The sequence below is a fragment of the Condylura cristata genome, unplaced genomic scaffold (assembly GCF_000260355.1).
Source record: "Condylura cristata isolate star-nosed mole 26May11 unplaced genomic scaffold, ConCri1.0 scaffold00003, whole genome shotgun sequence".
NCBI lineage: Eukaryota > Metazoa > Chordata > Mammalia > Eulipotyphla > Talpidae > Condylura > Condylura cristata.
In genome coordinates this window covers 13,198,192-13,225,206 of record NW_004567104.1, presented here as the reverse complement: position 1 = coordinate 13,225,206, position 27,015 = coordinate 13,198,192, and the positions used below count along the sequence as shown (strand labels likewise).

General features: G+C 31.8%; 1 protein-coding gene across 1 annotated transcript in view; it reads right to left on the bottom strand.

Annotated features, from left to right (window-relative positions):
- The window catches only part of NAALADL2 (N-acetylated alpha-linked acidic dipeptidase-like 2), an 880,510-nt gene that overhangs the window by 287,194 nt on the left and 566,301 nt on the right, over nucleotides 1-27,015 (bottom strand). Inside the window, exons 7-9 of the mRNA XM_004674978.1 lie at nucleotides 23,667-23,759; nucleotides 20,361-20,566; nucleotides 16,379-16,498 (exon numbers count right to left, since the gene is read on the bottom strand). Coding sequence (XP_004675035.1) covers nucleotides 16,379-16,498; nucleotides 20,361-20,566; nucleotides 23,667-23,759 — 419 coding nt within the window. The remainder of the gene's footprint in view (nucleotides 1-16,378; nucleotides 16,499-20,360; nucleotides 20,567-23,666; nucleotides 23,760-27,015) is intronic.

Genomic DNA, 27,015 nt, shown 5'->3' with positions numbered 1-27,015 from the left:
TTTTTTTTTTTGCAAGCTGTCTCTCTTGTTCTCAGTGATAGGGTAGAAAAAATGGTGCCTTGCAACTATTCAATACGTTACAGGAGGTGCACAAAAAAATCCAGAACATCTAGGAAAAGTAATGTCTATCTTTGTGTTTATTTACTCAAGTAGCATTACTGAATGATCTTTATGTACCAAAGATTGGTTATATAGTGATAAACAAAATGGCCCAAATTGTCTTGCTTCAAGGACTTTGTATTCTAGGGAGGAATACAATTAAAGAATAAATTATATAGCATGTGGATGATTATGAATACAGAGGAAAAATAATTTTTAAAAGAGATATAAAACTTCAAGACGTTTCATGTTTCAAATATTGGGGCCAGAAATTTCACATTCAGAGGGTGATTTCAGAGTAGAAATTTTAAGGAAATGATAATCTTCCAAGCATAACATTTTTCAGTAAGTAAACTGGACAGTGCTTTGCTATATCCATGCACTAAACCAATTATATATACATTAATTAATAATATAGATACTAGCAAGAATGACCTAATTATATTTGCAATTAAAATAATTCATGTTGTAAGACATTATAAGAGTAGGGTCTCTAATTTGTTCCTGTGAAATTATAAACTAATATGTTGATCCTGAAATTTTATATTTTGAAATTGATTCTAAAAATGTGTGAAACAATGCAGGGAGGCTGCAGCGTTACTAGAAACTGGAGTGCTAATGGTCACTAGTGTGCTTAGAACTAGATGTCACCAAGCACATACACTTGCATGGTGGTAAAGTATACATCCACCCTATCCCTCTACTATGACAGGCTAGTTACAGAGGTGGCTGGCACTGACTCCATTCTAAAGGAGATGTGATCTGAGGTGGTGGATTTCATGATACAGGGAATGATCATAACATTTCTCTAGGTATCTTGACTGAGGCAATGTGGTCTTAAAGTCAATAACCATACTAAATCTGATGTTAACTTGAAGCTCATCAAATCTTAGTAATAACACTGGTTTCTTGAATTAGTGGGGAAAAATAATTTATTTTTCTTGCTTTCTGACCATGCAGAAGGAGCAATTCCCTCAGAAACCACTAATAACATGCTATTTTAGGAATTATGTTTGGAAGGTCTAGATGATTTTTTACAGCTTTTCCAAAGAGATTCTAGTTAGAATACCATGTCAAAAACACAATTTTGCTTCACAAAAACATGTTTCCTGTTACTTCCTATTGTCAAATAGGAACTGGTTGGAAAAAGAGGTTTGTACAGTTATGTATATAGCACCATTGACCATTAAAAATGAAACTTTAAAATGTATAGTAATGTTCAAAAAAGGAAATTATTAACAACTAGTCATGCAACCAGGAAATGAAATAACATGAATTCACTAATTGAATTTATTTGCAAAAAAAAATTTAAAACCTATAGAAAGGTCCTAGCATATGGAAATGAATTGCTTCAAACTTTCACCAGATTCATACACTCACCAATGATATTGTAATATATAATTCTGAAATGTAATCTATTTATATTATATTGAGAAGGGAAAAAAAGCAGATACAATCCCCTTTTGTTAAAAATATATCTCTATGTATTACACAAAGAAATATCCCCTCAGTAGTTTTATCTATAAATTAAAATTGCAGATGATAAATTATGCTTTTATATTTGCCTATTTGCATTTTTTCATAAAAAGCATAACAAACTGATAAAAGGAGCTAGGTTCTGTTTTATGGAATCTTTTAAAATATAAGTAGTTTTTTTATAGAAATTTCTGTTTCTAAGATAAAGCTAAAATGTCAATCATCCTGTGGATGACCAAGCTAGTGTATATCAATACATTTTGCGACTGTACAATATCTTATTATTTTTTTAGTCTATGGTGACCCATGCAGTATTACAGAAACCTGGCTTATATTTTGTAATCATAATATATATGCACATAGAAAAATATATCATTGTATAACATTTACTGTAAAACATAATTTTTAAATACACATTTCTCAAAAACTTACAAAGGTTTGGAACATGGAGTCAGAAAGGTTGTCCTGTTTCACTCAATGGGGGGTAATCTAAATTAATTAACAAAAACACTGGATTCTGAGGATCACATAACTTGGTGCAAAACTGGAGCACCTCTTGGTCATTGGAGTCCAACACTGACTACAAGGGAAGAGACACTGAGGTGGCAATAGTGACCTGAACTCATGGCCAAGATTGGGTTCCCATGGGGCAGGAACCAATGGTTCACATTCACACTCCCACGCTAGGGAAGGGAGGGGAGAGCTGTTTAGTTTTGAAGTACAGTCATTAGTATGACACTGCCTTTGTAAAACAGGTGAACAGGTGCCGCCAGTGAATAAGACATTCTTCATAAAAGCACTGCCCCTGCATCACCCCTTTGGAGCCTGAGCTTACAGATGAAGTGGCACTGAAAATCCTGTCTTCAAATTTTAGAGACATAGGATTGGAACCCCAGAGAGGAGGGTGATCAGTGATAACAAAGGCATAAGCTGCCTCATCACACCACTTTCTTGAGAGATTGGGTTTCCTTGAGGTTACTCCTTCACCCCCAGAATCAGCAACTGCAAATTAATTTTTTCTTGATGTACAGAAACATCTACAGGATCGGTGGTACTTCTGCACCCAAACTAGAATACAACAACTAAGGTTACCATTATTTTATGGTGACATGATATTATACATAAAAAACACTAAAAAACTCCATTAGATAAAACTAATAGAAATGATAAATCAGTTCAGCAAAGTAGATTACAAAGTCAATATACAAAAATTAGCTGTCTTAATATATGCAAACAATGAACTAGATGAGGAAGCAATCAAGAAGACAATATCATTTCAATCAAAACCCCATTTCCAACAAAAGGAATAGTGACAATATTGACAATACTTGTAATCTTAACGAAGTAGGTGAATGACCAGTACAAAGAAAACAATAAGACACTGTTGAATGAAATAGAAAATATATATATATATATTTTATATATATATATATATATATATATATATATATATATATCTCCTGCTTATTGATTGGAAGAATGCACATTGTTAAAATGGCAAATTTTTCAAAGCAAGTACAGATTCAATGCATCACAGTTCAAAGATATCCATCAATAATCAATAATGCACATTACTGAAATTCAAAGAAACACATAAGTCCCCAAATAGCCAAAAAAAAAAAAAAAAATGACCAAAAAGCAAAAGAAGGTGATACCATTCCTTCTGACTGAAAAGTGTATTACAAAGATATAATAAATAAAAATGTATGGAAAAAATGTCATGTTAGATAGACACACAGAACTCTGGAATAGAATCGAAAGCCCAGAAATACAGTCTCACAAAATGGAGAGTTAATCTATAATGAAAGATTCAAAAGTATACATTAGAGCTGGACAACTGGATGCAAAAAAAAAAAAAAAAGAAAAAGAAAGAAAGAAAGAAACTAGACCACAATTTAAAGCCATGCACAAAAACTGATACAAACTGAATAGAAGAGTCAGATATAAGACCTATCATAAAACACATAAGAGAAAACAAAGGCAAGACACTTCACAACATAAGTTTCAGTGATGCTTCAACAGATTCAGACCCAACATCAAAGAAAATAATGATAATGATGATGATGATGATAATAATAATAATAATAATAATAATAATAATACATAAGGAATAGTTACTATATCAAATAAGATCCTGTACAGCAAAGGAAACTATAACTGGAAATATATATATATATATATATATATACAGCCTACTGAATGGGAGAAAATATTTTCACACTATACATCTGAGACTGATATTGAAGGTTTACAAAGAATTTATACAACTTAAAAAAAGAAAATGCAAAGCACAATTTAAAAAAAAAAATGAACAAAGGGCCCTCCCTGGTGGCACAGCGGGTTAAAGCACAGCATTAAGAAGCTAAACCCACTTCCGCATGAGTTCAATCCCCGCCTGCCCCGGAGGTGACCACATGGCATGGCAGACCTCTCCTGACCCGCCCTCTGCTCCCCTCAGCAGTGTACTTCCTCGATCTGCCTGTTCTTCTCCCCACTCTGTCTGGTGAATCCTTTCACCCTCTGCATCTCTGGCCTGTACCCCAGCTCTGTATGAATAAATAAATATATCTTAAAAAAAAAAAAAAGAACAAAAGAAATATACTTCTCCAAAGATGACATACAGGTGGCAAACAGTAACTGAAAAAATGTTCCTCATCATTATTAGGAAAATGCAAATCAAGGTTACAATGAGATTTAATCTCACAAATGTGGGAATAGTCTATACTGAAAGGACCAGAAACAAGTTCTGAAAAGAATATGTAGAAAAGTAAATTCTCCTTCCCTGCTGGTGAGATTGCAAGTGGGTCCAACCCTTTTGGGAAGCAGCAGGAGTGTCTCAAAACATTAAAAGTAGGCTTCCCTGGTGGGGTAGATGTTAAGTATCAGCACTGCTAATGGTTTGTTCCCCCACCAGTGAGCTAACCCAATATTATGCAACAGACCTCTCCTGTCTCACTTGCTACTCCCCTCAGCAGTGTATGTCAGTCAATCCACCTTTTTGCTCCCACTGTTCTGTTCTCACTCTGTCTGGGGAATCATCTCACATCCCATGTCTCAGGCCTATCCCCCAGTTCTTATATCAAAAATAAATAAATCTAAAAAAAAAAAAATCTGCTATATAACCTTAACCCATTAACTGCAATTGTAGACTTCAATGTTAGAAAATTAAAAACAGTAATTCAAAAGTAAATTTGTATTCCCATATTATTATAGCCATATTTATAAAAATTAAATTATGGAAAAAACCTAAATGCTCCCAAACAGATGAGTAGCTATAAAAAATGTGGTTCATGTACACATTGGATTATTACTTAGTGATAATAAATAAATAAATAAATGAATGAATAAATAAATAAATAAACAAACAACAAATAAATAAATAAGTGGTAATAAACAAACAAACACCATTTTCAAATGGAACTGGAAGGGTTACTACTATGTTAAATAAATCAGAAGGCCAAACACAAAGACTGTATGGTATTACTAATATGTGTAATATAGAGAAACCAAACTTAGGGTCAGATAAAGACAAGGTTAAAAATTAACCCTTGGATGCTGATGTTAGAACTGGACCATTCAAAGGTGGTCTGGATGTGGAGAGGTAAGAACAAATGGGGAAGGAAACACAATTAAGGTGATGGGCTATGGGTTATGTGGTGATAGTTTCACTACAGTACTTCAGTGGCAATACCTGATGTTGCCCTAATATTACCTCAATTAAAAATAAAAATAATTAAAAACAAAAACTTACAATAAAAAATAGTTGTAAACATGAACACTGGAACTAAAATTTTCATAGGCTCTTATATTGTCAAATGTTATTACATATGGCTTAACAATTTATAGCCAGAACTTGCAAAAACAAAAATATAAGTAAATAAATAGGAAGCATAAAGCTTAACATCCTAGAAACCAGAAGAAATTGGAAACCAATTACAAGCTTTTTAATGTATTAAGTATGTAAATAATAAACAAAAATCTAAATAGAATGTGGATTTACATGCAGATTACTCCATAATGACTAACTGGAGCAACTGCCCATAGAAATTTTGATTAACTTTCATAACATACATACATACACACACACATATAAACACACACACTTTATATAAATGCTGTTTTTGTACATTAAGATCATTCTTTCTATATGAGCATTATGACTTATGCTGGATTAAAATGACTTTTCTACTCCTTTAAGACATAGAAAATTGCTATTACTGACCTCAGAAGGACTGTTGTTTCAGAATTCAAATACTTTTAATTTATTCTGCTATTTGGTTTCTTTTATCACCATGGTCTTAAAATGCCAGTTTTGCAATTATATATATATATATATATATATATATATATAGTTAACTGTTATTAGTAACTGTAGAGGATGAGGGTCAAGTTTAGGATACGTAAGGCCATAACTCTTAGTTGCAAGTCAGATCAAAGGGAAGAAATAATCAGTGCCTTCAAGTCTTATCAGTGTAGTAGGGGTGTGTTTCTGAAAATGTATATGCAAATTGTAGCTCTTGCCATTGAATAAATCAATTTTCAAAGAAGGGGTCAAATGCATGTAAGTTTCTATAATAATTACAACTTTTAGGTGCATGTAGGATATCTTTAAAGTAACAGTTCTATGGACAAATTCACAAGATGACTGTGGGAAAAGTGGTTGGTTCCAGAATTAAACAAGTTAGGAAAAGTTTGTCTGCTCTGTTTATTTCTGGATATTTCTCATACATGATAACATATCAAAGGCTCTCCTTAAGATGACTTTCACAACCCACTATGGGAAACATTAGAGCAAGATTCATTTACAGGTTTGCTTGTCTTTTTAGATTTAACTTTACTATTATATTAATTTATAGTAATATAAATTAATAAAGTTAAAGATTTTACTTTATTATTATATTGATTTATAATAATATTATAGCCAAAGAATCAAATTTTTCAGTCAAAATATTGTTAGTTTTATCAAAATATTTAGATTTTTAAAGATATTTCCTTTAAACATTTTAAATGAATATATTATATTTATATTTTAAAATGTACAAAATGACTATATACACACACATACAATCTAAAATTATTGCCAAGATTGGAATAATCATTTCACCAAATGATTTTGTTATTTTTTGTGGTGAAAATGCTGACAGTATATTCTGGACAACTTTCAAGTATTCCACACTATATAATTAACTAAAGTCACCATTGTACACTATAGTTAGAATAAATTATTTGAGCTTACTTAGAATTGAAAATATATGCCCTTTGACATAAATCACTATTTTTTTTCTCATCCCTTCCATCCCTGGCAATTCTATACTATATTCCATTCTATGAAATTAGCTTTCTTGTTTTAAAGATTCCATGCATAATGTGCTCCAGATCCATAAATGGCAAGATCTCCTTCTGCTTTATAGCTGAATTATATTCCATTGTGTGTGCATACATAAACACCTATGAAGGTATAATATGTCAATGGCTACATCTATACCATCTATTTAAACAGCAATTGATGAAGATTTTATGATGTTACCGTAACTTGAATTTTGTGAATAATACTGCCATGGACATATATCTCTCCTGGACAATAATTTCAAAAGCGGGATTACTATTATCATTTTAAAAAAATTGAGGAAACACAATATTATTTTTAATTACTATACCAAAATTATATTCCTATTAACAATGTAGAGACTCTTTTATTCCAGATCCCTTAAATTATTTATCTCCTGTTTTTTTTAGAACAATCATCCTAGCAGGTATGAGGTGATAATTTACTATGATTTTGACTTGTATTTCCCTGATAATTAGTGATGTTGAGTACTTTTTTATATACTCATTGGTGATTTGTCTTTGAAAAATTGTCTACTAAATTCTCTTACCCATTTTTAATTAGTGCTTACTCATTTTAATAAGATAGCTTCATAGTACTGAGATTTAACCCCTTGCACCACTAGGGAGACCCTACAAATTTTTTGTTTTGTTTTAATTAGGATCCAAAGGTCCCTCCCATGCAATTGATTAATATATCACTATATACTGTAAATTAATGTAAATATAACATATTAACATTTAGATGTTGATATTAAGATGCATGCATTGTTCATATTTATATTTACATGTTATATGCATATCAGAAATATGATTCACAAATACTTTTTCCAATACTCTTGAGTTGCCTTTTCAATTAATTAACTGCTTCTTTTTCTGTGCAGAAGCTATTTAATGTACTTACACTTGCTTATATTTATTTTTGTTATTTGTCCATTTGACATCCTTTCCAAGGAATTGATGTTATTATCAATGTTTTGATGTAGATCTTTTATTATTTCAATTTTATGTTTTAGTCTTTTATTTATGAGTATTGTCATACAGAGTTACGGTTTTTCAATTTGCATTTGGATATCCAGTTTTCCCAGCACCATTTGTTGAAGAGACTGTCCTTTCTTCATATATGTTCTTATTACCCTTTTCAAAATTTATTTGGGGTTTTAAGTGAGAGTTTTATGTGCCTGCTTTTATGCCAGAACCAATCTATTTTAACCAGATAGTTTGATATTTTTAGCCTTTTCCTTCTTTCTCACAATTTGGCTATATGTATTGCTTGTGGTTTCATACACATTTTAGAATCATTTACTTTACTCCTGTGAACAATGCCACTGGAATTTTGATGGATATTACATTGTATTTCCAGATAGTTTCAGGTAATATGAACTTGAATTATATCTATTAATTTTTTCAATCCATGAACAGTCTTTCCATTTATCTGTGTCTTTTTCAGTCTTTCATTGCTGTGTTACAATTTGTAGTATGTAAGTCTTTCACATGCATTTCACTATTTTAATGCAACTGTAAATGGTGTTTATTTCTTTATTGTAAATATTTTATTTATTTATGCATACAGAAATGGGTCCAGGCCAGAGGTACAGGGGCAGCAAGGGGATTCACCAGAAACAGAGTGGGGAGCAGAACAGGCAGATCGACGAAATACACAGCTGAGGGGAGCAGCAGGCGGGTCAGGAGAGGTCTGCCACGCCATGTGCATTACTTCCTCGGTGGGGATAGAACTGGCACTGAAGCAGCCAAGGTTTGGACTGGCTTTACAGTGCAGTGCTTCAAAGTGCTGCGCCATCAGGGAGGACCCATAAATGTTATTTATTTTAATTTTCTTTCATATAGTTTGTGGTTACAGAAAAAAACAAATGCTATATTATTAAAGAACAAAGCAAACCAAATCCAAATTATCAAGACACACAGAAAATCCTTAAGCTATCACTATTAAAGCTAAAGAGAAGTAAACAAATAAGAGATAATTTATCAAAGATAAACATGCCAATAGATACAAATAATAACATATTTTAAAAAGATGCCTTCATTTTTCTTTAAGCCATGAAATCTGTCTGAATTAATTTCATTAATTATCTAAAAAAAACTACATAAAGTGAATTTTATGTAGGGTAATGGTATTATGAAGTTGCTATGTAGATTGTTAGCTAAAAATATTTTGATTGTGCTATATCAACGAAGCTATGTAAATGAAATTTCATCTCACCTGCTAATGATAATGACTTACTGTTTCTAAGAGTAATGGTCATCTTTTGAGTACTATGTAGGTCTGTTGTCTAATATACTAATCACAAAGTCATAGATACAAATTAACTCAGTTAAAATTATTCTAAGAATGTAACATTTGAGTCTCCCTGGTTGTACAAGGCATTAAGTCTCAACACAATGAAACTATCTGCAGCCACTGAGCCATGAGTTTGATTTCCTGTCAGGGAGCTGACCCACATGACACAGCAGGTTTTTCCTGTCTTGCCCATTGTTTCCCTTCGGAAGTGTATTTCAGTACATCTGCCTGTTCTGCTCCCTACTCTGTCTCTGCTGAATCCTCTCACCCTGTTCTTCACCTCTGGCCTACACCACAGCTTTTGCATACATAAATACATCTTTTAAAAAAATGAGAGATTATGTATGACAGTGCATATGAATTCAAGATAACTTTGCTAATATCTCAAATTGTCTGCACTGCTCTTTGTCTATTTAGTTGAAGTATTTAAATCAATCATATTCTGAAATTCAAGATGTAACCAGAATTCCAGTAAGACTTCCTTTGATATCTAGACTTAAATAAAAGGGAATTTTCAAATTGTCAGTAATATTGAGTAGAAAACCTTGTAAAACAGTAATAAACTGGAAAGATTGCTTGGTTTTAACACAAAGCAAAGCCTTGTAAACCCAGGTCATAGATAAACTTGCCAATAGAATCACAATTTTAAACAGAAGGCTTTATTGAAGTAGTAAATTAGTGTAAGAAAAGGTTTTAAATTAGTTTATTAGTCTTTATGGTCACTTCAGTTGATTGCTAGTAGCAGAAGGAGCAGGAAGGAGATAAATTGAGTCGAATATACTGAAAAGAGTTAGAATTCATAGTGAACAACAACATGTGGGAAATGTCTTCCCCTAAAAAACTAAAGAAAAAATAAGAAAACAAAAACTATTTCATGTATCATGAAAGGCAAGTAAATAGAATGTTTTAAAGCCAGTTTTACATTTTTTTTTATTTTACAGCAAGTAAAGATTAGCTTATTTAACTATTCTACATTAAATTTTTCAGCAACAAAGACAGAAAAAAGGACCAACTATTTTAATTATATCACCATTCCAACTATTCTCTAACATTTATTTTGATTAGCTTTATAGATTCTAAAATTCCTATCTTAAAAGCTATACCTTGATGTGTCTCTTTCTAGAGGGTGGGTCATTAAAAAATATTAAAAACTAATGCTAGTTCACTAAAATGGCATAGTAAAATAACAGACTCAGTAGGTGGCTTAAAAACAAGCAAAATTATTTATTGCCATTATCATCCTCCTCCTCCTCATTATTATTAATTTCATAGTATCTCCACATACATCAAAAGAAAAGAATTAACATTTCTGCTGTTTGAAATTCAGTCCTCTAGAAATGCAAACATTTTAATCAATGATTTCTGGGGCCTTATAGTCCTTATATGTTTGTTTTTCCCAGGGTAGAGTGTGACATTGTCCTGAGAATGGAATGGGTACTGCACTGTGGCAGTCAATAACCACTGCATAATATGGCAGGGTGACTGCTTTAGCTTTAAGTCAGTGTCCCTCCATGCAGAGGGAAAGAGCAGATGCATTACAACATTCACTTGATTGAGCAAAGAAATGAACATGCACATCAATTTGTGTGTTTTGGAAAAAAAAATGACATTGGTAGTTAAAGAGGAGTCTGCTTACATGATCTAAGTCTTGAGCTTTGAAAGACAGATGGTTAAATTTCATCAGGATTCTGAGTAGATTAAAACTTAGCACCTTTTTTACACTTTATGCTTCTAAATTAAACCAATGGCATTGTTTCTATCCTGCAATTTCCAGTGCACCATATATTCCACTCAAACATATTTGAGTTATTTCTGTATGTCTCTGTCTCATTGTTAAACCATAAGCTCCTGGAAAACAGGGGCAGTGCTCTACACCTAAAGCAATGTCATAGAAAGTTGGGCTTTCTATAAATATTTATCAAGTAACAGAGCTCTGCAGCAGACTAAGGGTTTTCAGGAAGTAAAATTGCAATCTGGATCTTGGCCCAATGTTCTAATGTTCAATAGCTGAAACGAGATGTATGCACTACATTTTCTGTGTGCAGTTCTGGTACTGTATAAAAATTTAAAACATCATTTAAAATAACACTGCTAAAGCAAATGTATCCGATTTTTTTTTTCAGACTTGAAAAAGAAAACTACTGTCAATCCTGTTGACAACTTTACAATATCAATGTAATTAGCTGGTTTTGATGAGGTTTGCCAGCTTCTGGCAGGTGCTTAAAAAGCACCAGTTAAGCAGAATATAGTCAGATTGACCAGTTTTATATGTATGAATGGTTCAAGCTTCAAAAAAAAATTTTTGGCTCTCTCTGGTGGTGCAGTGGGCTGGAGTGCAGGACTGCGAAGCTGGCCCTGGCTGCTTCAGTGCGAGTTTGATCCCCAGCCTCAGAGGTACCCACATGACATAGCAGACTTCTCCTTTCTCAATCCCTGTTGCCCTCAGCAGTGTATTTCATCAATCTGCCTGTTTTCTTCCCCACTCTGTCTCTGGTGAATTCTCTCATAGCCCAAGCACCTCTGGCCTGTACCCCAATTCTGTATGCATAAATAAATCTTTAAAAATAAATAACTTCTTAGAACTGTCATTACTTGAGACTTACAAGCACTGAATGATATACAAGAATCAAATCCTGTTTTTTAAAGGCTGAATCAATATGAAATATTAAAATATCTATGAAAGGTTTTTTCAACAAATAATAATGGAACAAATATAAACACACACACACATGCAGAAAAGGGGTATCTATTTTGTTGTATCTTAATGTTCAGGACAAATATTTAAGGAAATAAATCTTAATTTTAATCTCATAGTTTATTTTGCATGCAAGCTGTTGTATTTTATCAACTGACACTACTAACTTAGGCAGTCTTTCTGTGTATTTAATAGTCAATGACAGTTGTTTTTTAAAAATGTTATTTTGTAAAAAAAAAAAAAGTGTAATATAAAAGAACTTACATTCCCTATTCTTTTAGGGACATCATTAGGCACTCCATTTATATTACTATATAACATTCTATAATTCTCAGTAGAGTGAAAAGCAAATAAATAGTAATACACATTTTCTTGTGAATGAAAGAATGTATAATGCAAATTTATAATTCTTCTTGACTATCAATACTAAACTAAATTCACCATGTTTTGTATAATACAGTCCTGAAACAACAAAGTAAGAGAGTGAGTCAAGAATAACAGTAAGAAAGTGAAAAGTCAACTCACTGACTTATAGAAAATGTACAATACATAAGTAAGAAAGGATTTTATCCAGAATATGTAAAGAATATTTGCAAATAGATAAGAGAAAAGTAACTTATTTTATAATAAGGCAAAGTATTTAACTAATTCATAGGTAAATATCTGGATGGACAATAAGAGCATCTGAGATAGTGTTCAACAGTATTAATCATCAGACAAACTGAATTCCAAAAGATACCACCAGCACCCATGAGACTAATTCCTGGAACAACTGGAACAGTCACAATCACTGGTGATATTATAACTTGCACATATACTTTAAATATGTCTTTGGCATTATCTACTTTCACGAATGTGTAACCCAGCAATTCTGCTCCTAGATAAATACCCAAGAAATGAAAGTACCATTGTACCACACAAGAGCATAATCAGAAAAATTATAATCATTAAAAAATGATTATAATTGTTATAAAATTATAACAACTTTCTAATGGTCAAAAATTAGACATAATCATGCAAATTCAATCATCTACTGCTTATAAAATGAAAATTAGAAAATTAATAACTGAATTATTAATAACTGAATTTGTTTGGCACCACATGGATGAGATTTTTTAATGAAAATAATGTTTTAAGAATTTAAAATTGTTTACTATAAATTTTAAATATGAAGTATATAGTTTGTGAAGTACATGAAAGCACAGGAAGTTGGTATTTTCACAAAGAGAAGAAAGAGGTCAATTGTAACTTAAAAATATATATTGATATTTAAAAGATATAGAGTTGTTTATACAAACATTAATATTTATTTTATAGTTTTTGAAATGAGTTTTTATTCCTAAAACAAAAGGTAGTTTTTAAATGAACTACCATTTTTATCGTTGTAATAACACTGGTAGCAAAAAAGTGTTCTTGCCTTTATTTACAATTCAGTGGGAAAATAATTGCTAGATTATTGCTATATACAGAAAATAAATTAATATTTTAGTTATGTGTTATAACTTAGAAAAACAAAGTATGTTTTGAGATTTTTTTTAAAAAGACTATTATGAAAATTCTGCAATAATAACAACAGTACAATGAAAGGGCACCAGTACAATGAACTCACTCATAGTGATCCTCTTTTATTCTTTGAACAATTTAAAGTCAATTTCGTAGGTCCTAAGTAAACATACTATAACTAGTCAGGGATTCAAATTCATTGAACATTCTGAATCATTAGGAGATTTCATTCTCACTCAAGACAGTATACTTCAAATTTGGTGGACACTCCTCAGGGAAATTGCTTTTTAATGACAATGGTTTGTCTTTATTTCAATATCAAAGGCAGGGTATCAAACTGGAGGGAAAGGCATTCTCTTCTTCCAGTGCCACTGGGGTTTTGATTCTACTTGGTGATCTAATGACTGTGGCAGAATGACTGACACATGTAACAGCACCGGTAAGTTCTAATGATTGTTATGCTAACTGAAGGAAGCCACACACAAAAGCATACAATTGTGATTCAATTTCACTCTCTATGGAATTCTGAATGACAAAACTATGAGGACAAAATCCTATCAGTGTTAGCCAGGAACCAGAATAGATTTAATGCAATTTAATAATGGTCCAATTTGGGGTGTAGATCTTCATTGTGTTGTCATCTGCATTTGCATACATTTGTAAATATTCATCAATGTGAAAAAGAAGGGATGGTTTTCTATATGTAATTAATATCTACATCCATCCCATAAATCAAATTTAACTAAAATGAATATCTATAGCAATTATCAATAAACCCAGTACACTGGGACATTAATCTTCCTTCATTGGGGTGTTACTTTATTAATTAAATTGAACAGATATTTGATTTAATGCAAACATATCATATATGCATTTTTGTCAAGCTTATAATGCAACAGAATATCTTATGTATGTCTCCTATGTGTGCTCAGTTTTTAATTTGTTAAGCATTCTCTCTTACATATGTAAAGCCACCATATGAACTTAGCAAGATCATTAGAATATGCACAGTGTTACAGGAGAGTAATATTTCACATAGCCTCTACACAGTCACAATTTAGTTGGCCTGTTTTCTTTATAAAACATTATTGTTCTATACAGAAGTCATTTTGAAATTTTTTTTTGGTTTGGTTTGTTGTGTATTATATGAAAGATGATTTGTTTACAACCTAAACAAATGAATGAATATAAATAAAGTCTGTTAAAATATATTTTTAAATAAGATTAATTTATTTTTATGCAGATAGAACTGGGTACAGGAAAGACCTAGGGGGGTGAGAGGATTCACCAGAGACAAGAGTAGGGAGCAGAACAGGCAGATATACAGAAATACACTGCTGAGGGGAGCAGTGAGTGAATAAGTAGCAGTCTGTCAGGGAAAACCCACGTCACCCTTCTTATTTGAATATGGAACATACTGCACCATCTCAACTGAAAGACATTTTCTTTCAATACAGATTTCAGTTCATTTTTTAGTTTGTACATATTTTGAACTACAGAAAAATAAAAGCTTCCTCTCCAAAAATAAAGAGGTACACCCACCATGTTATTATTCTGTATTGAGAAATTTTGCTATACTTTCAGATAATTAAGTTTAAATTGTAAATTATATTGTAATTATAAGATGTGCAATTCTGTGAAATTTCTATATATTTGATATATCCTACATTTTGAATTTAATGGTGAATTTCATTGATTATATAGTATCAAGTCACCCCAAATAACAAAACTGTAACATTTAAGGAAATGACATAATTTTTAAATTAACACTAAATTTCTGGGTATTTGAGTATATGCTTTCTTTTCCTTATCACCTACCTATTCAAAAGAAACTTTCCAAGGGAGATATATGCTGTTCATTATTCGTTTTGACTTTTCTCCAAACAGGTAAAGGTCAGAGATTTTGAATCATTACACAGAACTGGAAGAATCCACTTACAGATTTGAATATAATTTAAATCATACAGATTGGAGTTTGGCTGATTGTTAAATATACAAATCTTAATGTCTTCTTCACTATACTACATATGAAAATGTCAGTGAAAAGTATTCAGTAGACAATAATTTATGAAAGTAATATAATGTTAACTTACATTATATTTCAAATTATCCAAAGGACTTTTATTTATTTATTTATTTTGCTAGTCTGGTTTCTGTGATTTTCTTTGGGCACATAAAAGGTCACTTCATATATACACAAATAGCCATCAGAACTAGGAAGAAATCTCTACCAGTGGTGACATGATTGTTTTAATTCTGAGAAATAGCACATATATTTTTTTTCTCTGAATACAACATTATAAAAATAATGCAAAAATGAAGGTGTGAACTCTACTAATTAAGAGGAAAAATGTTCTGCAAATTTCTTTGGAATAGATGAAAAGCAGCTGAATAAAATACAATGGATTCTTATGACATTTTCACAAACTACATTTTTTTTTTTTGCAAATTACTTTGTAGTAAAATACATGCTTACCTTCAGAAAAATTTTCAATAAATATTTTAATTTCTAAACATTTTAATTTCACTTATGATTTTCTAGGAGTTAGACACAGAATTTGCTTTTAAGATATGTACAATGTATTTAATAGGAGTACTTGTTTCAAGTTTACTCAAAGCATCAAGGACAGGGAAAAAATTGAAAATTAAGTTTACCACAAAATCAAGATTTTCAAGATAGAAATGAGAACTAAATTTATTTTTTAAGAAATAAGCTTACATTTCACTTGCTACTTTTCTAGCATTTTGTAGCAAATTTCAGAACTTGAGGGATTAGTTGAATAGATATTGATGAAAATTCTGTAATAAATTTCCCTGTAATTTTTAGATGGCTTCTAATATACAATAAAGAGGAAATTGAAAAAAATCAATAAATGCCAAATTACAGAGGGTGGAAGGGAGTTGCAAATTAGTTTTGTACATAATAATAATAATTAATAATCAATAATAATAATAATAATAATAATAATAATTCATCTTACCTCTGATACCAGTTGCTGAAGAGAAGGTGAAGCTACAGAATACAGACTTGAGTTGCCTCTTACTGGACTATGGAGACTAACATAAGCTACAACATTTCTCTGCAGGACTTTCTTGAAATCCTAAAACACAAAGATTAAATCTTACTTCAGCAAAATGAAAAATAGATCCTACGTGTTCAGTTACATGTTAAATAATAACCAATTTCTATTTAAAATCACTACATTTGTCTAATTATATTTTCAAAAGCAATCCCTATTAGTTAACAGAGAATCAAAAAGGTCATGAACTATTTTAAATCAGTGTAGTGAACAGTACTTATACATATAAATATATTTTAAGATAAGTTCTTGACAAAGTTCAAATTTAAGTGATGTTTTTTAAATGGTTAACATAGTATTAAATTCAAACTCAAAATACGTAATTTGAATATTAGCTTTACTGACAGCATATAATTCTGTAGCTACTGAATTCAAGAGCAGACATAGGTAAACTGAAACCAATCATTTGCTTTGAATCAATGAATCACTTTTTTCATGAAATGTTTTTCTTGAGCAAAATGGGACATAATAGTTATGTATGCTCTCTAAAATAAGACCTGATACATTTCACATATATTAACAGGCTATGATGATTGAGAATAGTCTTTGTATTTCCTTGCTAAGATCTAGTGTCCCCCAAATTGAAAATCACTACATTTTTTACAAGATACCACTAAGATACCACTAAGTTATTTTCCTTCTTTTTACAAATATTTAATGAGTAGTTATCTTACTGTCATTTTTACAGAAATGTTCTAAAAGCTTTAGTACTTAATTTCTTAGGAACTATCAGATGGAAGATTTACAAAGACATATATCTATCAAATTTATAATGTTACTTGTATTTTTTTTAAGATTTATTTCTTTATTCATATAGAACTGGGGTACAGGCCAGAGATGCGGAGGGTGAGAGGATTCACCAGAGACAGAGTGGAGAGCAGAACAGGCAGATCAACGAAGTACATTGCTGAGGGGAGCAGCGGGTGGGTCTGGAGAGGTCAGCATCGCCTTGTAGACTCCTCCGGGGCAAGCGGGAATCAAACTCATATGAAAGTGGCTTAAGCTTCTCAGTGCAGTGCTTTAACCTGCTGTGCCACCAGGGAGGGCCGTGTTATTTCTATTTTATATTGATGTTTTCAACAAGTTTTCTACTCAGTGTTCTTCATTAAGGAATGAATTTAAACAAATCAGTTTAAGTTTAAAAGAAAATGTTTCATTTCAGGAGTAAATGTGATAGGAATAAACGTAATTCCCAAATACCAGCTCAATCAGATAGTTACCAAACTTCACAAACTTCATTGAAATAGTAATATATGGTTGAGTTTTTTTATAAGCTAATAATAAAATCTATGTATTATTCATTATTTTCATTACTCATGTATCTCTGTCCATCTAGTCATGAAAATAGCCAAAAAAGTAAAAAAGTAATAGCCAAATATAGTAAAAAATAGCCAACAAAATGAATAGACTTTCATTGAAAGTATAATTAGATGTCAAGTATGCTTACATATATGTGTGTGCTTGTATATATATATGTGTGTATGTGTGTGCTCTTTATACTCCACATATAAATAAAACCAACTAGTATTTATTTATCCTTATGCCATATTTTTCTTATACAAACATATGTGTGTGCATACTCTGTGTGTGTGTGTGTATTATGAGGTAGATGTTTCTGACGTTTTTAATAATAGGATTTTCTAACAAACACTTTCCTATTTACTCCCACATTATGTTAGTTGTACTTTCACTATCTTTTGATTAAGAAAACATAAAATAATCAAAATGTTCAACAAATCCAATAAAAGTTAAAAAATGGATTTGTATGGCCCTCCCTGGTGGCGCAGCGGGTTAAAGCACAGCACTGAGAATCTGAAGCCACTTTCACATGAGTTCGATTCCCGCCTGCCCCGGAGGAGACCACATGGCGTGGCAGACCTCTCCTGACCCGCCCGCTGCTCCCCTCAGCAGTGTACTTCGTCGCTCTGCCTGTTCTGTTCCCCACTCTGTCTCTGGTGAGGCCTCTCACCGTCCCTGAGCCTCTGGCCTGTACCCCAATTCTGTATGCACAAATAAATAAATCTTTAAAAAAAAAATGGATTTGTATTTTACTAACCACAAAAATATCTACTTCACTTGAAGCTATTCAATATAATTATTCATATACATGCAAATACATACTATTTATTCCACTTATATTTTATGATACTTGGAAATTTTGTAATGAATTCAGGAATATTTACAATACCTTCCCCAGGATGCTAAAGTGAGGAATGACCAGCATTACGTAAGCACACTGAAAACAGCTTAGAAATACATGTTTTTTTAGGGTGAACATAAAATGTGTGTGAAAGTCACTACAATAGATATCTAGAAGTCTATGTGACATAATACATTTTTGGAATTCAAAAAGAAACTTTAAGACATTTTCTGAAAATGTGCCTATTAATACAAAAAAAAAATAAATAAAACTTTTCACTATGACAAAAAAGTCTGAATGGCTAAAAATCAACCCAAAGCACAAATATGTTCTCAAATTGTTTTTCATCTTTAAAAAGTAAGCAATTTGGAGTAGAAGCTTGAGATATTGGTACAATTTCCATCTTACTAAAAAACTGTCAGTTTAAAAAGCTCTTTCAGCAATGAGTTTCTTTGAATTAGTTCTTTTGAATATGGAGCAAACATTCACACCACTAATTTGCATATGGTAAAGCATTCCAATTTACAATGTGTGAATCTTGACAAATTTTACAGTGTAATTATTTTTTTTCAATTTTAAGATTTCTTCCCTTCAAATCAAAAAGACACTGCAGGCTGTGTGTGTGTGTGTGTGTGTGCATGCACACATGCATACACCTTTTAGATATTTTTTTGGTGACAGTTGCTTTTGTTCATCTAAAACAAGAATCATAAATTTATTCTCATTAGAGATATAGAACTTTTTCTTCAAAGCTGAAGTAATGAATATACTAGACTATCAAATGTTTTCACTTTCCTAGAAAAAATGTGCAGGTATCAATCCTCTTACTTTATAGCCATTGAGTTTCTTTTTAAAATAATCATACAAAATAGTGTAAACCATAAGGAAATAAAATAAAGTGCCATGTAAACCAGTGGATTTGAATTTTAACAGTATGAAAAACTTGACATAATATCAGGTTCCACATTTAGTATTGTATAAATTATAAAGAAGAATATGCAGAATTATCTGGAAAGGCCTTAAAATATTTCCCTTTTCTATTATACAGCTGTGGGAGGCCCTACTTTCTTCATAGAATTGAACTGAAGCAATGTAGTGCAACAAATAGAATGCTGAAGCAGATATGAAAGTCCAACTGTCATGACAGTAAAATAATAAAGCAATTACAAAAAGTATAATGGCTTTATTTTTGGTAAATACATCTGTTGTTTTGAAATGTTATTTAAGTCAATAAGTAATGGGCTTGCCTTCAAATAAATATGTTTTAATTTAAAAAAACTCATAAAATAGGATGTCTAAGAATTTTTGATGCTTTCATGTTAATAAGGCATTGTTTCATTTATAACTTCACAGTTTTTAAAAATATAGCACATCAGAAACTCTTGAAACTAAAATATTTCCGTTGTGCTTTAGCCTATTACTAAATTTCCTATTGCATCTTAAATATCTTAGGACAAAAACATTCTAGGATAAGTAGATAGGCATGTAGGTAGGCATGTAGGGAAAAAGGAAATAGAAGATATTGTACATTACTTGAAGAAAGCAGACGTAGAGGGAGGGTAGGTGGAAGAAAGGAAGGAAAGAAGTTAGGAGGGAAGGAAGGAAACTGCTATCTTGATTTCAATCTGTATTATACAGATAAGATATAATAATAAACATCATTAGTCATATAGTAATAAACATTGGAAATTGTTTCAACAATTTTACTTTGTCTACTTTAGTCAGAGAATAATGTCATTTTACCTCTCCCCATTCATATGAGCCAATATTGCCAAAAGTTGTTCCTCCCCAGGAACAGAAAATAACAGTGCGGTCGGGTCTCCACCCTTTCTTAACCTTTAACATTAAAGCCTGGATGAAGGCTGTGATTATGGCAGTGCTGCTGGCCCATTCTTGTCCATTATAGCTGAATGTAGTGGGATGGTGGCTGCCAACTATGATATACCGATCTAGAAATAGAGGGAAACAAAGCTATTAAGACAAAAATAGGAAAAAAAAAAAACTAACAATAAATTTAATGACATTTACATAATCCTATTGCACAAATGAGAAATAATTATGCAAACTTGTTCTAATAATTAAGACTAACATTTTTCTTCTACTGCCTTGATTCACACATCTGTACATATAAAGCAAAGGCAGCTGCTGAACCCAATTATGAATCCAAAGCTTAGATACATATTACTGTCCTTTGCAAGTTGCATATTAATTAATGAGGTATACAAATATGCCCCAATGAAATGCTCATCTAACATTTTTCCAGTCACAGAGGAAAGAGCCTTGTAAATAATAAGTGTATGCTCAGTAAATATTAATGAGCTATTACTATATTTGATAGATTATTTAGTAGCTATAAAGATTTAAAATGTAGAATCATCTGTGGATTTTGCTATGAATGAAATGTCTAGAGAATTACAACTTCCAACTTAGAGTATGAGTCCCTCTTCTTTTTTTGAAGAAAAATCTCATTATTAAAAATCATCCAACTGTAGTAAAAATATCCTTTCATATATTTTGTTTTATGTAGTAAGTTAGAACTCATTAGCTACTTTATTAGAAAGGTTCCCAGGACATATGAGTGTGGCCTGTTTAGGTACATTACTGACCAATGTCAGTAATAAAAAGCCTCCAATGATCCTTCTGATTCTGTTGACATCAAATGTTATTGCGATAGAGTCAAATTTACTTGATCAAGTAGCCTGATACATCTGTATAAAGATAAGTTATTTTTATTGAGTATAATTTAGAGGATGTCCTATAACTTGACAGTTAAATATGTAGATTGGTTTGAATACAGACTATTCAACTTACTAGTGTGTGACTCTCGAAGATTATTCAACCGCTCTTTACTTTCTTCAAGCATAAAATAGTACTTTATTTATGCATATAAAAACATGCCAGAAGCTTGAGAGGTGAGAGGGTTCACCAGAGACAGCGTGGGAAACAGAACAGGCAAATGTACTGAAATGCACTGCTGAGGGGAACAGCTGGCCAGACAGGAGAGTTCTGCTGTACAATGTTGAAACTCTGGGAATGTATTACTTCATCTCCTAGATATGTGTAGAAGTAGTTTGGGATTCTCTGTATTCTAGATAAACTATATCTAAAACCAGAACACTAAGTGATGATTATTTCTGATTTTAGGAGTCATTAAATAAGAAAGTCACATGAATGAACAACCAATATTTTTGTGTAGAATTCAAATAGTAAAATTTGAGATGCTTTGCTTATAATCCTCTAATAAATACTATTGAGTGGCATAATGGATTTTAAAAGTTTGATTATTTTCTAAATTGGATTTTTGATAGAGAAAATTTCATTACCCTTAGAATAACATAATTTTGTATGATTTGATTTTTTGTTCAATAATCATTTCTAAGTGTAGCAATGCTGAAAAATGTTTTCAATGCTTTATTTTGATATCCTCATGATTTGGATTTGTTGAAATGGTTGCAATGTATCAATGACCACTTTAAAATTAATTTACATTTTATATTTTAAGAAACTATGATTAGAGATCGTTCAACATTGCTACAGTAAGGAATTCAGAGAGATATATGCCTTTAATTTTGCAAGAGTTGGCTAGCAACAGACTCAGGGTTATAAAACTTCATGGCTCTTTAAGTTAGCATTTATGGTGTCAATTAGGCAAAAATCATGGAAAAGATATGTTTCCAAGAGCAACTTGTGGAAATGTACCGGCCACATCAATAGGAAGGTACAAGTATAATAAAAAATGTTGCATTCCACATTGTTCAGTGAATACAATGGGAAGTAATCTGTAATGAAGCTTCACAATGTGTTTGAAGGTGTTGCTATGTCTCTTATGTTTGTTGGTTACTTTTAACTTGTTATTTAATTTTATTTATTTATTTATTTATTTATTTATTATTTATTTATTTTTAAGATTTATTTATTATTTGTGCACACAGAGCTGGGGTACAGGCCAGAGGCTCGGGGGCGGTGACAGGCTTCACCAGAGACAGAGTGGGGAACAGAACAGGCAGATCGAGGAAGTACACTGCTGAGGGGAGCAGCAGGTGGGTCAGGAGAGGTCTGCCATGCCATATGGTCACCTCCTGGGCAGGCAGGGATCGAACTCATGTGGAAGCGGTTTTTAGATTCTCAGTGCTGTGCTTTAATCCGCTGTGCCACCAGGGAGTGCCCTATTTAATTTTATTTTTAGGGTTGTATATCATCTAAAGATTTCATCAACTTTCTAGAATAAATAGTAAAATTAAATTTTAGCCCAGTGATGAATGGTCAGTGTCATAAACACCCCTTCAAATACTCAAGCCATGTAAACATTAGGTAGACTAGTTAGTACAACAAGAGTCAGAGACAAGACATAGGACTATATTGAAAAATTAGATCTAGAGACATTTATTTACAAAAACACCATTAAAATCCAATATGTGTATTTAGTCTTTTGATAAAAATTATTTGGATGGCCCTCCCTGGTGGCGCAGCGGGTTAAAGCACAGCATTGAGATGCTAAAGCCGCTTCCGCATGAGTTCGATTCCCGCCTGCCCCAGAGGTGACCACATGGCGAGGCAGACCTCTCCTGACCCGCCCACTGCTCCCCTCAGCAGTGTACTTCGTCGATCTGCCTGTTCTGCTCCCCACTCTGTCTCTGGTGAAGCCTCTCGCCTCCCCTGACCTCTGGCCTGTACCCCAGTTCTGTATGCACAAATAAATAAAAATCTTTAAAAAAAAAAAATTATTTGGATGATGTTATAATGAATAAAAGAAAACTCTGTTCTTTTAAGTTTTTCCACATAGGCATAAGCCAGTCCAACAAACCTAAACTGATTTCTCTGTTTTATATTATACTATCTAATATGATTTATTTTGAAGAGTTATAGTAAGCAATAGAAGACCTGCTTCTTAGTTTCATACTGACTGACTTTGAGAGTGGCATAAATTTCTGGTTACATCTAAAGTAGAATATTTAAAATAGAATATTTATCTGTTGTTAAAATTATTATTGATTATTTCTTCATGATGTTTATATATAATATAGACTGTAAAAACTTAATCATACTTACCTGGAGATGTCAAGCCCTTTAAATATCCAACAACATTAGTAACAGTTTTGAACTCTGTGACTGTCTGAACTTGCAATTTAACAATTCTTTGTTCTGAAAGAAAAAAAAAATAAGAAGCTTGTTTCTTTATATTCTGTTGTATTTTTTTCTTAATGAAGCCTTTCTATTTATTCAATATCATTGTAAACGTTCCTGACCATTGACTGTTTATATGTACCTAGATTTACATTTTTAGATAAATATGTATTCATTAAAATGTATAGACTAGGTGATTTTATTCAATAATTGCTAAAATACAGTTGTTATCCTCAGAGTACTGGATAAGCCATAAATGAGCAATTCTAAACTTTATATGCAGTTAAAGTGGGATTTAACATGAGCACAGAAAAGAGATGCGCTGAGAAGTGAATAACTCATATCAAAAAAAATAAACTAAAAGAGGCTTCCTGATGGCTTAGCTGTTATAGTGTCAGCGCTATCACTCTGTGGCCTGCATTCAATCCCAAGCCTGTTTTACTTGATAGTTCCCTCAGTATTTATTTCAATAGCTCCCTCTGTTCTGCTCACTACTCTGTCTCTGATGAATCCTCTCACCTCCCCACCTCTAACCCCCGCCCCATTCTTGGGCATCTCTGGCCTACAGCCAGCACTTTATGAAAAAAAATACATATTTTTTGTAAAAAAGAAAGAAAACAACATAGATAAACATATTTCCAAAGAATGGTTCTAATTTCAGAAAAAGGACATGTGGAATGTGATTTAAACTTTCCTCTACAGCTCATTATTCTATGCTCACTTTGAAAACTGCAAACTATTTTATAATTTTAAAGATTAAAAGTTCTTAAAATAACACATGTTTTAACATATAGATGTTTTTTTATTTCTACCTTTATACAAAGATTCTTAATTTCCATTAATTATTCTGTTTTGAGAATTTTCTAGTCATGCTTGATATTTAAAAGTTTTGACAACATAAATGGCAATGGGAGGAACTCAGTCATATTCCTGTGGTGTCCTTTGAAAGATTTGGCTAGAACATTGTTATTTCTCTATCTGATATCCTGGGATGGCTGGGGCATTTCTAAGGGAGACTAAAGGGCAACCAGGTGGTAACATTATCAGGGCAGAGGGTGGCAATTAGAACATAACTAATGAAAAAAAAAAAAAAAAGCCACACAATACTGGAAGGGCCTCAAATATCACTTCTCTCTGTTAGAATAAAATTGTTATGAAAATAATTTGCTTTTTTCCTTGAATGTACCTTTTCTAACATTATAAATGGAAAATCTGTTAAAATTACACTAGGACAAAAAGAAAAGAGACCCCGAGATGTCTCTGAGTGACTGATATATAGAAAGATAATTGTTTAAAGTCTGAGTGTTGCACTGCTTTAATTTGGCTGACATACATTTTGTTTGTTTTAAATTAAAATACATTTTTAGAACTGTTTAATATTTACAAAAATATTGGAAACAATGTTATTTTCCCATAATTTCCTCCTCTAGTCCTGTTAGCAACAGCTGATATTAGTAGAACCTATGATACTACTGGTAAGTCAATATCAATGCATTGTTATTAATTGATTCATAGTTAAAAGCATCTAAAATCAAAGCTAGAAAAGATACATGCAAATATGAAAATTATAAAATACCATCTAAGTAAATATTGATACAAAAATAATTAATAAATTATTACCCAATTAAATTCAAACAATACATTAGAAAAGTCATACATCATGACCAAGTAGAATTTACCCCATGGGTGTAATGATCCTTTCACATATGTAAATCAATCTGCATAATATATTATATCAGCCTACAAAATAAAGATGATTATATATAATAATATTCAAAAAAAAACATTGATAAGTCAGCATCCCCATTTATAATGAAATTCCTTAAAAATGTAAGAATAGAAAGTATCTACCCCCATAATAAAAGGCATATATCACATATCCACAGCCAATATGACTGAAAATGAAACTGAAAATTTTCTTTTTAATATAAAGAAAAAGGAAAGGATGCCATTGTCACCACTTCTGTTTCATTTAGTATTATAGGTTTTAGCTAAATCACTCAGAATTAAAAAAGGAATCCAGACTTCAAAAGGAGAATCAAGAGTCATTATTTGCAAATGATACCATATGGTACATAGAAAACCCTAAAAGTTACCAAAAATATGTAACTCTGTTATAAAATAGTAAATAAATACAGTAAAGTATCAGGTAACAAAATCCATTTATCAACATCTTTTTTTTTTCATTTTTATATATAATGAGCTAGAAAAAGAAATTAAAGTAACTCCATTTAAAATTTAATCAATAATAATTAAATATCTAAGAATTAAACTTAAAATGAAGGGTTTATACAATGAATATACAATACAATATTAATAGATATAGGACAATACATAGAGATGTTCCATGTTCATGAATGGAGAGAGTATAGTAAAGTGATTATTGTACCAAGAGCCATTTATAGATTCAGTACAATCCCACATTAAAATCCCAATGACATTCTTCAAGTAAACAGAAAAATAAATATATTAACATTATATGGAACCATAAAAGACCCTGTATAATTCAAGATATACTGAAATAAAAAAAAAGGAAAATGGAGTTACCATGTTATTGTCATTACACCATATTATGAAACTGTAGTAATACACATAATTTGGGATTAGGATAAAATAGATACATGGGTCAATGGAACAGGATCAACATTCCAAAAAGAAATAGATTAATAAATCTATACCTAAATTATTACAAATGGTATAGGTCCTCATTAACAACCAGTGCTTGGAAAACTGGATGACCTCAGATAACAGAATGAAGTTGGATCATTCTCTAACCCAATGTACAAAATTAAATTTAGAATGAATTACTGATTCTAAGATCTGCAACAACAAAATACATAGAAGAAAGCAATGTTGACATATATTGTGATGTCTGCACAGAGAGTCTTTGGAGACAACTCTAAAGGCAAGAGGAAAATCAATTTCAAGAGTACCTTAAATGAAAATATACAACAAAGTGTAAAGTAAAAATTAACTTTAAGGCCAACCTTAAATGACTACCTTATACAGCAAAAGAAAATAGTGGATTTAAAAAATGAGCCTAGTGGTTGGGAAAAAAAAAATGTCCACATATACAACCAACAACTGATTTATATACAAAGTATTGAAAGGTGTCCAGTTTAAAAATAACTAAAAACAGGTAGCTGGGCCCTCCCTGGTGGCACAGCGGGTTAAAGCACAGCACTGAGAATCTAAGGCCGCTTCCGCATGAGTTCGATTCCCGCCTGCCCCGGAGGTGACCACATGGTGTGGCAGACCTCTCCTGACCCACCCG